The 17,474-nt window shown below is 49.3% G+C and overlaps 1 protein-coding gene across 1 annotated transcript in view; it reads right to left on the bottom strand.

Annotated features, from left to right (window-relative positions):
* ATP13A1 (ATPase 13A1) overlaps window positions 1–17,474 on the bottom strand; it is a 419,252-nt gene that overhangs the window by 283,839 nt on the left and 117,939 nt on the right. Inside the window, exon 6 of the mRNA XM_078681078.1 lies at window positions 14,556–14,625. Within this exon, the coding sequence (XP_078537204.1) occupies window positions 14,556–14,625 (70 nt within the window). The remainder of the gene's footprint in view (window positions 1–14,555; window positions 14,626–17,474) is intronic.

The raw sequence follows: 17,474 nt of genomic DNA, 5'->3' as shown, positions 1-17,474 counted from the left end.
TCTGAACATGCACCAATCCATATTTTCCTTCCATACTGATACCGTGGGGGGCCGCTGGGAACCCCACAACTGCGCAACATCCCTTTTGGCAATCATGTTCCCAAGGGTCGCCCACTGCGTCTGGGCCACACTATAATCATTCGGCTCCCACACATTCAACAGGCATCGTCTGGCCTCGGGCAGCAACGCCACTCCCGTGACCCTACCCATCACGGCATGCACGTTATTCCAGAACATCACTACCTCCGGACACTCCCAAAGTATATGGAGGAAAGTTCCAAGCATCCCACAGCCACGCTTACATAACCCGTCTGAGGAATAACCCATACGAATCAAGTGCGGGCCAGTGACATATACACGATGTAAGATTTTGAGCTGAACGAGTCGGAGACGGGCAGGAATCGCAACTTCTTTAGGCGAGGATGATGCAGCTTGCCAATCCTCGTCGTCCAGCTCCAAACCATCACCGGTCCAAACCTCCCTAAGACGCACCAGCAGGTCCACTCGGGTGTTGATCAACTTCTTATATATCAGGGAAATGGTACTGTCGGGGACGTGGCCGTCAAGCACCCTATCTTCAAGAGGGGAGGACTTGGGGAGGACAGCACCCGCAGGGAGAACCGAACTTAAGGCATAGTGAATCTGTGCATATCGGAAGAATTCCCTGTCACTCAATTCATATTCGGTCTTTAGTGCTGCAAAGGTCTTGATTTTGCCCTTGACCCAAAGGTCGCCCACGCAGCTAATGCCAATCGTATCCCATTTTTCAAACCCTTTCGCTTTCCAGAGACATCCCAACCTTTCAGAAGCATACAACGGGGTCGCACGAGTCAATCGATCTCTCCATCCCACAGATGCATTCGTAGCATGCCACACACGTACAGCAATCTTGGTAGGTCCAGATAAATCCTTGCCCGCCGCCTTGGAGTAGAGCGCCCTTCTGTAATCCCCGCCCGGTAGCAAATATTTATCCATCTCGAACGCCGGGTTAGGAGCAGGAGCATATGTCGCATGATTGATCGCACTCAGCTGCGAGGCCCAATAGTAACGCCTAATATCCGGCAGTGCTATACCCCCGTCATACCAGGGAAGAGTGAGTTTGGCGAGGGCAATAAGTGAACGTCCATCCCAGATCAACCGTCTCTGCAGGCTCTCAACCTCTCGAAAGTAGCTCGCCAGAATAATATCGAACGTATTCTGAAGCGCGTACAAAAACCGTGGCAGGGCCATCATTTTAAAAAGGGCTGCGCGCCCGAGCGGTGATAGAGGCAACCCGCGCCAGCGCACAACATCAAGTCTCAATCTTTGAAGGGGAGGGAGCAGATTACGTTCGTAGCGAGCCACAGGGTCCAAAGAAATAAAAATCCCCAAGTACTTAAAGCCCGTCGGAGAAACCCGAATGGGGCATCGGCGAGGCAAGGGGGGAGGGGGGGGGGGGACCCTCCCGAGAGCACGTATACACAGGATTTAGCCCAGTTGATCACAAGGCCCGAATTCTTCCCAAACGAAGTAAGCACATCGAACAACACATTCAGAGATTTTTGAGGGGATGTAAGGTACAATAGGATATCATCCGCATAGAGCGAGACGCGATCCTCAAAGTCCGGGGACAACTGGAACCCCTTAAGCGAGGGCTCCCAGCGCAACCAGGCAGCCAGCGGCTCAAGGGCAAGCGCGAAAAGCAATGGTGATAACGGGCAGCCCTGTCGCGTGCCCCTCCCGAGGACAAAAGACGCAGAGACTCGACCATTCACAAACACCTGCTCCAGTGGCTCCGCATACAAAAGTTTCACCCAGCCGATGAACCTGGGGCCGAATCCGAATTACACAAGAGCGGCCCAGAGATAAGGCCACTCAAGAGTATCGAAGGCCATCGTAGCATCCAGGGAAGCCAAGATGGCCAGCTCACGAAAAGACGCCGCTCTCGCGAGAACACCGTGCAAGCGCCGCAGGTTGAGCGCCGTGTTACGGTGCGGGATAAAGCCAGACTGATCCGGATGGACCAGGTCGCTGATAACGTTCGTCAGGCGGTTAGCTAATAACTTAGCCAGAATTTTCGGTTCGGCGTTGAGAATCGAGATTGGTCTATAAGATGAACAGCGATTCCGTGGCTTCCCCTCCTTGTGAATCACTACGATATTAGCAAGACGCTGGTCACGTGGAAGGGAGCCAGAGTCGCGGGACTCTAGAAACATATCACGAAGATATGGCGCCAGTTTGTCAGGACACAATTTATACAGTTCAATGGGCAGACCATTGGGACCCATGGGCTTGCCAGAGCGCAGTGAACGAATGACGGTTGCCACCTTGTCAGTCGAAAGAACCGTGTCCATCAGGTCTCTGTCAGCCGCAGACAGGCAAGGCAAAGTAATAATGCAGAGCAACAAATGGGAGTCGGCCTCCGGCCTGTCAGAGACCGGAGCATACACAATTCGGAAGTGCTCCGCAAAGCATTCAACAATTGCAGCCGGGTCAGTCACGCACACTTCGTTAAGGTTCTCAATCACAGGAACTACACGACTCGCCATTTCTTTCTTGTCCAGCCATGCAATCAATTTACCCGCCTTATCCCCAACATCATACAGTCTGCCCTGCTGTTCCCTGCTCATGACCTTCGCAGCATCAGTAACCAGGGTCCTATAATCTAATTGTTTGAGGCTGAGGGAATGAAGTTTGGCACGGGACACTCCGCGCTCCAAGTCACTCTCCAGACGGACCACCTCTTCATGCTTACTTTTCTTGGCGTTAGCGATCAGAGATAAGGCCTGCCCACGTATCACAGTCTTAAACGCTTCCCACAACAATATTTATTTATTTCAACTTGTAAGGCGCACAGCTACACGCAATGGGTTTCCCGGCGCCGAGGGATAGACTGAAGAAGAAAGAACTACAAAGCTTTAAGAGTCTGTTCAGAGAGTAATTGTTGCTGAAGAACTATTGCTGAAAAAGCCAAGTTTTTAATCCCTTGCGGAACCTAACAAGGTCAGTTTCCAGCTTTAGTCTAACAGGCAAGGCATTCCAAGTTTTTGTGGCCAGATGCGAAAAAGAGCGGCCGCCCATCTTCACCAGCCTGAATCTAGGAACGACAAAGTCTCCTTTACCTGCAGATCTGAGGGTACGGCTAGGAGTGTAGGGGTGAATAAGACTTTGAAGGTACCTGGGAGCAGAGCCCTGTTTAATCTTAAAAATATAGCATAAAGCCTTAAATTTGATTCTATTTTTGATTTCTAGCCAATGCAAATCGCGAAGGGCTGGGGATGCGGATACTTTCTGGGGAACATTGCGTAGCAACCGAGCAGCCGCGTTTTGAACAACCTGGAGTTTTCTCACCGTTGTCAAATCAGCACCAAAATACAAGACATTCCCGTAGTCCAGGCGAGATGTTATCAGGGCCTGGACCACTGTCCTTTGGGTGGTGATCGGAAGCATCCACAAAATTTTCTGAAGCCATTTTAAGGTAGCAAAGCAAATGGCAGCCACTTTAACGGCCTGTTGTCGCATCGTGAGTTTCTCATCAATTATAAATCCGAGATTGCGAACCTGGGCCACAGGCTTGGGAGTAGGACCCATACTCTCGGGCCAATGTTGTGGGCCTCAGAGATCTTTGTCTTTACCCAGGATTACAATCTCGGTCTTGTCAGCATTCAGCAGATGACACCGACCCCACATTTTCTACAAAATAATGATCGAGGGATTTCATCAACTCGGTATGGGTCTTGGGATTGCGAAGAAACCAGGGGTTTATGGGGGCGACCCGTCCCTCATTACTCATAGTAGTATCCATGCTAAGCCAGACTGGGGAGTGGTCGGATATGCCCCGGGCGAGGTGCCTCACCTCCCCAATGGAGGAGGACAGCGCCGCCGGCACCAGAATATAGTCGAGTCTAGACAGACTGCCATGGGCTCCAGAGTGAAAGGTGTATTGCACCTGATCCGGGTGCAGCAACCTCCAACAGTCTACCAGGCCCAGTGTCTCCAGGAACCAACTCAACCAGGATTGCGATTTGGGACGATCCCTGGGGGATAGCGATCTATGTTACCGGAGACAACCAAATTGAAGTCTCCGCCCATCACGAAGATGCCCTCAGGGAGCCCCAGTACTACATGCCCAAGATCAGCAAACGTCGAGGTCTGTAGACCTGGCGGGATATAGACAGTAACAAATGAGACAGTTCTCCCCTCCCATCTACCAGTGAGAGCAGCATAGCGCCCCCTGTCGTCAAGAATCACATCATCGATTGCCAAAGGGAGGGAGGACCTGACGAGGATACCCACACCCCTAGAGCCAGAGGTGAAACCAGAGTGTGCCACAAGACGATACCCTCGCAGATCCATGGCATGGCACGTGTTCCCAACCAGATGTGTTTCCTGCAACATTACAATATCAGGGGAGAGGCGCCGCAATAACTAACACCACGCCCCGTTTTATCCTATCCGCCAACCCATTGACATTCCAACACAGTTTCAACCCACTAATCCCCATCCCAGAAAGAAGTGCAGAATCCACCCCATAACGAACACAATGACCTGATCAAGAAGAAATACGATACGTTGCCTTGAAAGAAACCCACAAACACCCAAGAACCCCCACCACCCCCCAACTAGAACCCGTTACAACACCCCCCACCCTGCACCCCTGCGTTAGACTCAAAAGCCACCCCAACTTGCAGTGTGCCTGTCGCCCTATCATTAAACTAGTCTACAAAAAGAAACCCCTGAGGAGGAAAGAGTCCCACTCCCCCCGCCACCCTCGGGTATATAGCAATAGAACACAGTAATAGAAGAAGTATCGAACCCCGCCGAATAACACGTGAGTGTTCAGATATCAGGAATCATAATGTCACTCTTGTTCTGATACGCCGCCCTCGGCTCCACCCGGATGCCCGGTTGAATCAGTCTGTTTGAGAAGGGTATCCAGCCAGTCACTCCGTCAGGACGATCAAAGAAGAAAGTCCGGTCTTCGCAATCGACACGCAGCCTGGTTGTAAACAGCATTGCATATTTCAGGCCCAAGTCTCTCAGCCTTCACTTCACTCCCTGAAACCCCATCCTTTGCCTCTGAACAAGCTGCGTGAAGTCCGGGTAGAAACTCACCGTCGTGTTCTCGAATTTTACGGGGCCACTTACTCTCGAGGCCTGTAGGATAGTGTCTCTGTCTCTAAAATTAAAGATCCTGGCGATGATGGGTCTCGGTGAGGCGCCCGACTTCCGTTTTCCGCCCGGCACACGATGAGCACGCTCCACGGCAAAGAATTTACTCAGGCCTGTAGGGGCCAGATGATTCAAGACGATGTCTTCCACAAGAAGATCAGTTGCCAAAGCATCAGAAGTCTCTGGGACCCCAATAAGGCGTATGTTGTCGCTCCTGGCCCCGTTTTCAAAATCCTCCAGTCGATGGGCCATGAGATCGTTGGAGGAGCGCAAGCGTCCGACTTCCGTTTGCAGTTCGGATACATCGGTCGTGAGGCTAGAAGTCTTCAGGTCTACAGACTTGACCCTTTCATTGGTCTTTGACAAATCAGCTCTGATCAAAGTAACATCAACTGCTACAGTGTTGATTTTGAGAGCGAGAGCCTCATATTGCTGACCAATGGAAGCCTTCATGTTGGCAATGGCGCCCATGACATCCTGCAAAGTCAATTCGGTCAACGCAGTCGGGTTGTCAGTGGGGCCCTCCAAAGCTCGACTGGCGCCACCGGGGGACCCCTTGGGTTGGGTATAGCGATCCATGACGTTGGTTTGAACCGGTCCCCCACGTAGAGGCGTTTTAGTCTTCCGCTTCTCGTTGTCAGGCCTGGTAGTCATTTTGAATGGTGAGCCCCGAAGGGGCCCGCGAGACCCGGTGAAGATGGCCGCTCAGCACCAGACCACTGAAAATCACGAAAGTGGGCAGAAAGGGCAAAAGCAACAGCTCAGCCCAACACCCAAACCCTCACAACAGTTGGCATATAATCAGGAAGCAGAGTTAGGCTGGACCCCGATGGGGGCGCGAGGCAATTACGCAATCAGAGGAGGCAGAGGCCCAGAAACGAAACCGAAAGTCAACTCAGGGCAACAGGGGTAGCCCCTCAGGCCGTTGTTGTTCAACTACTCACCGGCGTCTTGGTGTGCCAGCTCCCGGTGTCGCCGTGGGGCGGACCTCCAAAACTCCGATCGGCGTATCTTCGGTTCCTGAAGTCCAAATGAAATTTTGAAAACTGCTAAGGTGTCAGCTGAGGTTCATCTTCAAGAATCCGTGGTCAAAGTCAGGATATCTTTCAGGATATATGCAGAGGGCAGCGAGGGACTCGGGAGCCCTGTGCTCACGCGGCCATCTCGAATGTGTGCGTAGCTCCTCCTCAGGTTTAGATTTTTTAATATATTGTCCCCGAAGGATATCTGCATGGCTACATGATCACTTACTTCCACATAAACCACCTTAAAGTAATCCATTTTTTTAAACTAATAAAATTGAATAAATAATCAATTAGGGTTAAACAGTTGCAATCTCTGAATGTGGCTACAGCAAATGCTAAACAAGCATTGGCATTGCCAATAGGTCTCGCAGCTGCCCCTGCAATCTTGTGTTGGCCTGCTTTGGGACTGAGGCCCTCTTTTGTTGTGTGCTGTATTATACTACTTCCGCTGTCAACTCGCCCCTCCCTGGTGCACTTCTACATACTCCTTCTCCCTGTTGTACTCCCAAACAAGGCGGCATACACTCCTTCATATTGCGGAGAGGCCTGTCTGCCTCTGGTGGCGCAGTGCGATGGGGAAGCTTGACGGGCGCCAATCACGTCTCACATTCGACGCACAGAAGAAAGCGGCGACAAGATCAAATTCCACTGACCTTGCTCCTGACAATATGGAACAACCGCAGTCCTCGCGACAGACCTCCGTTGATGACGTTAAGTCCATACTCTTGGCAGTATAGCACAGCCTATCGGACCTGTCCGGTAAAATGGATACTATGAATAACCGCTTGGATTTTCTTGTGCAAAAAGTGGATAAACATGACGGTCAGTTTAAGGAAGCGGAAAGACGTATACCTGAAAATGAGGACATTACTTTCCAAATGCAAGCTCAGGTTACTCAAATGGACAAGCTGATGAAAGGAATTGCGGTCAAAAACGAGGACATCGAAGCCAGAAGCCGCCGCAATAATGTACGCATTTTAGGCCTACCGGAGAGTACAATCACCGGACGTATGGAGGACTATGTTGAACGGCTCCTAAAAGGTTCCTTTGGCGCGGACTCGTTCTGAACGCACTTGGTGGTGGAGCATGCGCATTGCTCTCTGGGCCCAAAACCGCCTCCTGGAGAAACCCCACGGCCCATAATTGCGTGCCTACTTAACTACCGAGACCGCAACGTTGCACTTCAAAAAAACAGTGAGCTGGGGCCGCTACAGTTTGAGGGTACGCCTTCACGATCTACCCGGATTTTACAATCGCGGTCCAGGAGGCACCCTGGAAATTTCTCCCTGTTAAGCAGAAACTCCGCAAAGCCCAATTGAGGATTGGAATATGCTCTACTTTACCCTGCAAAACTTTGAATCACGCATAATGGTAAACACGTCTTCTGCACTAATCCACAACAAGTTGAGGACTTCCTGAAAACCATTACACATCGCTCTCCACGCCATGACCGGGATTCCAGCCTGTCATCATCTCCAAACGACTAGTCCAGGTTGCGATGGTGCCGCGTCCTATTCACCAGTCAAGGATGGCTATCTTCATACTTCATGCCCGGGTCAGCTACAGGGTGACACCTTCCAGTGAATCAACTTCGCAATAGGACATTTGACATTTTAGACTGCAGTGTGGGCCCTGTTGCTGCTGCTGGACTGCACACAGAGACAGATGTGCCAAATAGGCTCTTTTCCCTTTTAGTATTTTGTTTCTGGTATATGAAGTGTATTAACAAGTAGAACCTTGATATTGTGCTGAGCACCCTTCCCCTTAGGCCACTTCCTCCCTTTTATGGGTCGTAACCCAGGGGCTGCTTGGGAACTGGCTACGGGTAAGGATGACCGCCATCTGGTGCCCCCTACATGGGAAATCCCCCTTTGCCGAATTTTTTCTTTGTATTGTATTCGCTTGAATATTCCGTGCTACCAAAGCCCAGTCATTTTAGTATGGACTGGCCTGTGTTCTTGGTTGGGGGATTGGGTGGGGCAAAGGATTCCTGCACGATTGGGGGTGCCGATGTGGGAGGGAGTGGGTCGGGTAGCTTAGAAGAACGAACAGGGGACCGGGCTTCGTGCATGGATACATAAAACAATGTATACGTTGAACACTTAAGAACATAAATTAATAAATCAAACTATTGAAAGATATTATTTTTATTTAGCAAATTCTTTTTTTGTCATTTTTTTATAATGTTTTTATCAAAAAATATAAGTATTTAGTCAACATAATAGTACATTCAATTCATACATATACCGGACACTTTCTTGCTTCTAATAGTCAATTTCAATGTATCTAGTACAGATCTAGTGGAATTCCATTATAAATACATGAATCTACAGGAAACAGTTGTTCACAATAATTGGTTACAATGTGCTGATTGATCACAGTGATTGATAGCAATATTTATATAAATTGAACAATTAAGATCAGAATATCCCTGGTAATGATATACAGAACCAATCATCAACGCGTTTCGGCCAGTGCCTTCCTCAGGAATTCTGTGTTACCAGTGAAAGCTGAAATAGGAGCTGTCTCCGGACCTGCTCCTTTCCTGTTTCCTTCGTGGATTCCCGGGCTTCCCCGATCCCCCAAGGGGGTGGGTTGGGGACTGTTAATTTCTAATGGAGACAATGCAATGGTGTCAATTTTATTTATATACACTACCGTGAACAATTGCTGGCTTTACACCTCTCACAAGCACAGGATTTCCACTACTCACCATCAACGCCACTATACGCTGGGGTACTCTGCTGTACCTCTGCACCTAGGACACAGTTAGGTCCCCTCTGCATTAACTTCCTCACTTGGAATGTCAGGGACCTTCGAGATCCCCGCAAACGCTGCCAAATTCTGTCATACTTAGACAGGCACCACATACAAATTGGTAGAACGGAGTGTTGTACATTGATCACACTCCCTAAATATGCTTGTTCATGGTTTTTTTTTTTTTACATCAAGATATGGGTTATAAGAAGGTAGCAGCCTAAACTCTGAATGAAACCGGATCTACCCCAGCTCGCGAGTGTATGGACAGAGCAATGAGGTATTCTGGAATGTAAAGCTTTATGCAAGATGGAGATTTAAAAAGGTTCCTGTATTCAATGATAAGCTAACTTTGAGTTACCAGGACCAGTGAAAGGTGCTCCTGCAAGAAACCTTGCAGCCACATTAAATGTAGTTAGAAGTAGAGCTAGGTGAAGTTTGGGACATACATCATTAAAGTGCTGCGACATTCAATCTCAGATCAACTGAGGTGTGTACCACCAAACTGCGACTGCCCTCAAGGATGAACGGCTACAAACCCTTGTGGAGTCTGATTTGGCATTGTGTTCTTTGGCTATGGAATTTATATAAGTATAGATGTTTGGGGTTGTGTACAGAATAAGTCATGCAGACTTGATACAGTCAATCAAAACAGGGATACAGCCAAACATGTGGAGTATGTGCACCTAGATTTGCACTTTAATCAGACCTTCCAGAATTTTGCAATTTACAATAAGAAAGTGCAAAATTAGGACCCCTATTAAAAATGCAGCGATTTTTACTAAAGCCCTAGCAAATTCTGAGACCCTTTGTTTAACCCTTTGGGCGCGGCTGGAATTCCCCGCGGTGCGGGCGAATTCCATGCGTGCGGAAATCGGATGGCCTCTGGCCGTCCGACGCACACGCCCACCGTGACTTCCGACACATGCAAGGGGTTAACTTTTCTTTTATTGACCCTGTACTGCCACACTGGGTCAATAAATAGAGACTTGTCAGGTAAGAGGTTTTCCTACACGGTTTCTACAGCCAGGAGCAAAACCAAAGACTGCAGGAGACCAGGACTAAACAGGTATGTTAATGTCCCAGCCTCCTTTAACAGACTTTGGTCCCTAACAGCACCCATCATGCACAATTAATGTTAAATACAGTGGCGGCAGACAGAGAAAGACTAGTGGGGCGGGTGGAGGGGTCCTGGGGAGGGCGGCGGGAGGCACGCGGGAGTGGGTAACAGCAAGGCAGGGGGGCTAATACTAAAAGAAAAAAACAATACTTACCTGGTGCTGCCAGCTGCCTTGCGCTCCTCTGTTCCTAGTCCCAGCAGTCCCTGGGACAGTTTCAGACTCCCCATCCAGTCCCCACACTACTCAAGCACGAGAGGAGTGTGGGGATTAACCTGAGCGGGCTGGGGCTCGCTTAGGCACAGGGAGTCTTTGCTGTTTCTCCAGTCTGGCTGTACAAAACGTCTGGGTTGGAAAACCTAAGGGCGCATGTAAATTCAGCCAAGCTGATATGCGCACTTAAATGTGCGCATGTATCACTCCTCCCCCCTCCCATGGCCTGAACCAGCCCCTCCTTGAACACGCTGGCTCAAAGGCAGCAGCAGAAAAATATAACAATAGTAAAATATTGTTTCTTTTTCAGCTGCTGGCTCTGAGCCAGTGGCGCAACGCTCCTCTGCCATTGCGGAGGAGCCACAGCTAGTTAAATATACTGTGCTGGAGTAGAGCTGTTACTTTTGCGGAGTAGGCTAATATAACAGCTCCCTTCAGCACCAAGTATTTGATGCTTGGAAGCATGACGCCAGTGTGGTGACAGAGCGGCAGACTTTTAAATCTGCACTCTGTCACCAAGCATTTGTTTCCCAACTTTTTCGTGCAGTGCTGGTTTGCTGGTGCCACATTTGTGCCACGGTATTTTTGAGACAGGCGCAGAGGGCCCGTTGCAAAAATACGTTAAATTTAGCTTATTTGACCCCAATTGTTTTTTTTTGTTTTTTTTTTTAGGCAGGCATATTTGGAAAATCAGACTGCAAAATCCTGGGAGGTCTGGTTGGTACCCTATTAATTTAATAGGGTGCGAAGGTGGAAGTTCCACTTTGACAGGGCTTCGCTTCGGAAGTCGGATAGACTCCAGACTTGTTTGGGCCAAAAATGTGAAGGATAAAGAGTGCGAGCTAGACATTTAGGATTACTGGGAGCAGTTCCATTCTGCTGCCTCACAACACAATTGTCTTTCAGCAGCCTCTAGTAACCATCTTCGTCCCCAGTGTTAGAACTGGCTATTTCTGGTAGGCTAAGGCTGACGCCAAAGCCAGGCAGAAACCACCATTCTAGTCAGGGCAAGGAAGTCACACGCCAAGATAACCCCTGCTCACCCCCTTGGTAGCTTGGCACGAGCAGTAAGGCTAAACTCGGAGGCAATGTGTAAAGCATTTGCGCCAGCACACAACAGCAACAACATCCTAGGCACACCACAAAGGGACTCCACACAAGGTTATATTAAAATAACTTTTGTATTGTAAACACATATCAGATAAAAATCACACATGTACATTGTGCCAACTGGCACGGGCAACATTCATAAGGGATTATGTACAGGACAGGGCCACATGGGCCACTGTCCAAATCAACACTTTGTAGATATAGAAATAGTACTTAAATAACTTAGAATAAAAGTATATAAAATCACTGTAACACAAAGTAACAGTTATAGATCACATCCAGTAACTACTGGGAACAGGTAAGTACCTCCTACGCAACCCTAAACACCTTAGGAGAATGTCACGCAGGGGACTAGGACCTCACTAGGACCACCTGTACTAAAAAGAACAACCACCTAAGTATCACACAGCATTTAGGGGTCTAAGAAAGAACACATTACCCATGATGCATAAAACACATTCAGAGGAGTAGTAAAGAGAAACACAATGTATAAACCTACACATTCAGCGGTGTTAAGAATAAAGCACATGATACAATAAAAATACATTCAGAGGTACCAGAATACAATACAATAGCGCAAAAGTCACATGATGTCTAAAAACATTCAGAGGTGCAGGAATAAAAAAAAAAAAACCATAAAATTGCGCACAACCGTACATAAGCCACCACCTGTGGCAGTCCCTAGGCCAAATGGCCTTGTTGGGGCTCAGACGCCCTGCGTCCAAATGTCAGGGGCCTAAACGGTGCAGGTGCCCACTACTTGCTGGGCACCTGGGAATCACACAAAAACTAAACGGTGCAGCTGCCCACTAATTGCTGGGCAGCTGGGACATCAGCCAAACTGCGACCAAAACTGCGCCTGTCGCTGGAGCCACATTCGAGCCACACAGGCTCTAAAATCACTGGTGTCCCCCCAAGAGCCTCACCGGGCTCTAATCATCATGGGGCAGGGAGCCTCGGGGCTCTACACAAAGAAATGCCCCCTCTGAGCCTTCGTGGCTCTAAACAAAGCGATGCCCCCTCGGAGCCTCCGTGGCTCTAAACACTATAATGGCCCTCTGAGCCACACAGGCTCTCTCCACAATTCTGCCCCCACGTTGGAGCCTCTCAGGGCTCTAAATTGCACGTGCCGTTAGGAGGGGGGGGGGTCGGGCACCGACCATGTGCCCCAACGCCCCATCTAAAGGCTGCCCTCGTTGGAGTCCCCCTCGGGGGACTCGGGATGCCAAACATGCCCGCAAGAGCCTCACTGGGCTCTGAATTTGCACATGCCCCCGTAACCTCGGGGGCTCGAAACAGAATGCGGGGCAAGGTGGGAGCGGCCCGCTGCCAGATGGGGCTGCTCCAGACGAGGACAGAGCACGGTGCCTCGAGGCACCCAAAAAGAAGCCCCCACACTCACCGGACCTCGGGCGGCGCTTCTGAAGAGCAGCGCGGAGGGGCAGGCACCGGCATTGTGCCTCCCGCCCCCCTCCGCCAGACACAGGCTGCAAGGCTTCTCCCGCTTCACCCAGGCCCCCTCCTGGGACCCGGGGCTCTCAGCCACAACTCCGTTCCTCCGGGGCTCCCTCAGCACAGAGGAGCCCCGCGACCGGCCGCCATCATTCTTCCTCCTTCCCCGGGCCGGCAGCCAATCACAGCGCGGCCCGGGGAAACATCATCACACAATCCCGGACCGGCCAGCCAATGGCAGCGCGGCCCACCGGGACGAGCCCCCAACCGCGGGCCAATCCTAGCGCGGCCCCTTCGATGCTTCGTCTCGGGCAGCGGCGTCGATTTCCATGTCGGGTGGGCACCGGTCTTAAAAATAAAGCGCTCCCAGCGCTTGGGAAGTCCTCGGTCGCGCTGGTCATGCTGGGTGGGCACCAGCCTCTGCAAAACAAAGCGCTCTTAAGCGCCCACGGGCAATCCACGGCGCTCCCAGCGCTAGCAACCAGACAGAGCGCTCCCAGGCGCTCAGGGAGACCCACAGCACTTCCAGGCGCTAGAAATACGAATCAAGCGCTCCCAAGCGCCAGCAGGCAGCAAAGAGGGTTCAAGTCAAAATAAAGCGCTCTCTGCAGGGAAATGCAGCTTCTCCATGCTGCAAAGGTCCCAGAGCTTCCCAGGGGGGGCAAAGCCAAGTCCCCCCATCAGCCCAGGCAGGGCAGAGGGGTCCCCCAGGAGTCCAGGAAAGTCCATCAGGAGTCCAGGGGCTGGGCAGGGATCAGGGATTCCCCTGAGCCCCAGCAGCAGCACGCCCCTGGCAGATTCAAGTCCAAAAACAAGAACATTTTGGAAGGGGACACAGCCCCTTATTATACACAGAAAAGTCTTTGAAGTCTTTTGAAGTCCTTTGAAGTCTTTGTGCAAGTGGGCCCTGAGCCCGGTCTAAACCAGTTCTGGGGGTTGCTGGAGCACTGGGGTGTTTCTGGTTTCCTTCTTTCTGTCAGTATCAGGGTCAGAGGTGACCGTTGGCCAGCAGGAGGGGGAGCTAGCAGGGTGGCCAGGCAGGCACAGCCCTGCACTATCAGGTGCTATCTCCTCCCACTTCTCTGGCAGCAGATGCTGCCTTTCATCCACGGGCTGACTCCGACAACCTCCTGGGGGCTCTGCAGCCCCCGTCATCCTGAAACCAGACAGTCAATCCACAAGCAGGCCCAGGCACTCCTGGGCCAGGCTCACCAGCCAATCACATGCCAGCAGCCTAACTACACAAATATGCCCACTTCTAAAAGTGGCACTTCTAGACTAGACACAACCATGCCGCATACACCATTCTGCAGCATTCATTCTCCCGAGTTCGCACATATCAAACTCGACCCTGCACTCCCCACACATCAGGAACTACCATGGGCATACATATTCCCCATTCATTCCTATGGGAGGGCAGGTCACTCACCACACATACACAGAGGGCACACGCACTTTACACTGTACCACAGTGAAAAAGTGCGCAGAGGCCTAAAACCACCAACCCAGGTTCCAGAAACAGGCTAGGAAAAAGCAAAAAGTTTTGGGGTGAACCTGCCAAAAGGGCCAGGTCCCACACCCAGTTACTGTCTTAGAAGTACTTCTTGGGAAAAAATGTTTTATATCGCAGACGAAACTTTTTATTTTTTTTATTCTGCAGTGCATTTTGCATAAAATACCAGTAATCTATGGGTGTTTATACACGGAAAATGTCAAAATTGGGCCTTACCTATGGAAACAATATCTCCTGCAATGATCTCGTCACTGGAGATGGGTCGCCACTTCCTGTTTCTATACACCTAAAAAGCAAAAATATTAAAGAGAGAAAAATCAAAGATGAAACAATGTCAATTTGTGGCCTTTTGACTCTAAACCAGAAACAAACTGATGCTCCAAAAAGGTTCAGACTGGAAACAAACCACCAGGAAGAATTATTTTGATTTTAATCACAATATTAAATCAGTGTTGTTGTTGTGATAATTCAAGAGCAGTACATTTCAAAAGGGAACACCATGAAACTTAAAGGCTCTAGAAACAATTAGCTAAATTAGTCAGTGTTTCCATGCAACACTGGTCCCTACTAAAAAGTTTTTTTTTAAATTGACACCAGAAACATCATAATGTCGCTTTCCTACTTCCCCAGAAATTCCATAAGGGCATATCAGAACTGGTCAAGAATGACAACACCTAATTTGCAGGGTGCCAAGAAGTACAACATGTTCGTTTGAGGAACCTACGAAAATTTTAAACTTGTTGGTAAAATCACAATCAAACAGCAATCATCCATAGATAAACATGCCTGGATTTTTTTTCCCTGTGTTGGACAGCCCCTGCAAGGAAATACCCCCTTTTGTATGATCACCTCCCACAACAAAACTTCCAAATTATTATTTTCACTGTGGATAAGTTAGTAGTCCCATTGGCTAACACAGCATTACCGGCTGACCACTCAGTCCAGCTAACTCTGAATTGGACTACTAAATGGGCACTTCAAGGCATCAAATTGATCGTGCCATTTAATAAGACTTGGTACCCAAGTTGAATTTAATGTCACTTTTATGGAACAGCAATTTTTAGAAACTTGACACTCTGTAGACTAGTTTGTCCAATGACCTCACGGTTGCTGGCAACCAAATAGTTTACTGCCCTCATAGGGAGTAGTGTTAACAACTCCCAGGCTTCGGAAAAATAATAGCCTGCTACAGAGGGAGGTGTCAGATCCCCCTTGCAGGAAGCCACTCAGGGTGTTCTCTCGAAAGATGAGCATCAAAAGCGAAGACGCCATTAGTGAGAATATGGCTACACTTGAGGGGTTGCCCCTTTGTTCAGGTAGACAGGCTGGCAGAGGAAACAGAGAGGGGAGATCACTGCAGGAAATTGATTTTCCCGTGGGCATATAGCCCAGCAGTAGCCACGACTCTAGGGTGGGCTACCAAGTTCCTAACATCCAAGGAAGGGTTCAGAAATCTTGGGAGTGTGCAGAAAAGTGCATCCCTGTGAATGGTAGATGCTACACATAGCCGGAAGTTGTCACAAGGCGGGAGGCATTGTGGTAGCCCACGGGCTTGATACCGCATCACGCCCCCTTCCTTGGCACTTTCTGGGCATAAATATGGCACCACTGGGACCCTGACCTCAGATCATGATGGAACTGCAAAAAAGGACTGTCTTGCTGACCCCTGGACCTCGCAGAAGAGGCTGCACCATCTGCTTTTGTTACAGAAGAGAGCTATAAATGTGGTTCCTGATTCGAGGTAAAGACACTACTGAGCTCCAGAAGTGACTTCTTTGACTGGTGCTAGTTCCAGGGGGTCGGCTGACCCCCCCTCTGGAATTAGCACCAGAGCCATTAAAGCTGAAGAAGCCCCACCTGGCAAGTTGGTAGCCACATTCCTGGAATTGTTGCCCTGGGCACTCCCGAAGAATTGATCCATGATGGACATGTGTTGCACCGGATTCTGCTGGGCCTGGGAGTGTCATCCTAGTCCTGATTAGTCACCTCTAAGGGCTGCAAGCGTCCCCCAAAGGATACTGCTGGACTCACTGTTTACGGTAGCACAGCAGTAGCTGGCTTTCTACTGGCTCAAAGAGGACTTTGAAGGGAACGCGGCCTCTGTGGCTAAAGTCGCCCCACCTCATCTGTGGACCAGGCAAAAGCCGCAATGACACCCCTGATGACTGTACAGCACCTAGAGCATCCTCAGCAACCTGCATCCCCAGCATCGGGACCACTCCATTAAAGTCTATGGTGATTTTGATGCAAAGCGTAGAACTGGACTGGAGACTACTTTGGGGACCAGTAACTGCCCTGATACTCTTGAGGGGCCCTCCTGACCTTCTCCCTGTCGGATTTGGCTACCCCACGCGAGCCGGAGTAGTCTAGCACTACTCCTTCAAACTTTTAAAAAGTTTCTAAAATTGCAGTTACCAATGCTTGTTTAAGCTTTAGAATAAAAAGCTGCGATTTACGCTTTACTTAAAAATCTATATCTCTGGAACCCATCAGTGAATTTTGCTCATCTTAGTGTCCAAAAAAATGAAGGAAAATATAATGCTATTTTTATAAATTAATTTCGGATTTCTTTGTTTTGTGTGACTTTATTTCGTGGTTTGATGCTCCCTAATGCTTTACACTACTTCTTTTGTTTAAGCCTTGCTGCTCAAAGCCACAGCTACACAGGGTTGAGCTAAAAGTTTTTCCAAACGAGCATGACTGGGCCTAGACAGTTTTGCAAGTGTATTGCACCATATAATACTCCACAATCCTCACAGCCGTGCCACTGAAACACCGAGGGAGCTTTTTACATATGGGGCTATAAATGTAAATGCTGGAGAATGCTAGACATCGTGCAATACGCTCTTTCATTCACACAAACACCTTTCCCTTGAAATATACATAGGCAATAGACAATGCTCATGCTAGCCATGCTCAGAACCAGATTGATCTGAGGTGAATGCTGCACAATGCCACATTTTTCTCATATTATTTAACTTCAAAGAGTGCACCATCTCACACAGTGAAAAGCCAGATTGACGTCAGAGTCTAAACTTCCTGTAAAGTTTTGGGCAAAACAAAGGTGTGAAATGGAAATGTTAAGCAACAAACGACTGAACCATACTGTGCCAATTGTCTTATACACATGATAAT

This window comes from Lissotriton helveticus, chromosome 1_1 (genome assembly GCF_964261635.1).
Source record: "Lissotriton helveticus chromosome 1_1, aLisHel1.1, whole genome shotgun sequence".
Taxonomy (NCBI): Eukaryota; Metazoa; Chordata; class Amphibia; order Caudata; family Salamandridae; genus Lissotriton; species Lissotriton helveticus.
Note: the sequence above shows the minus strand (reverse complement) of the source record. Positions and strands in the feature narration are given on the sequence as shown.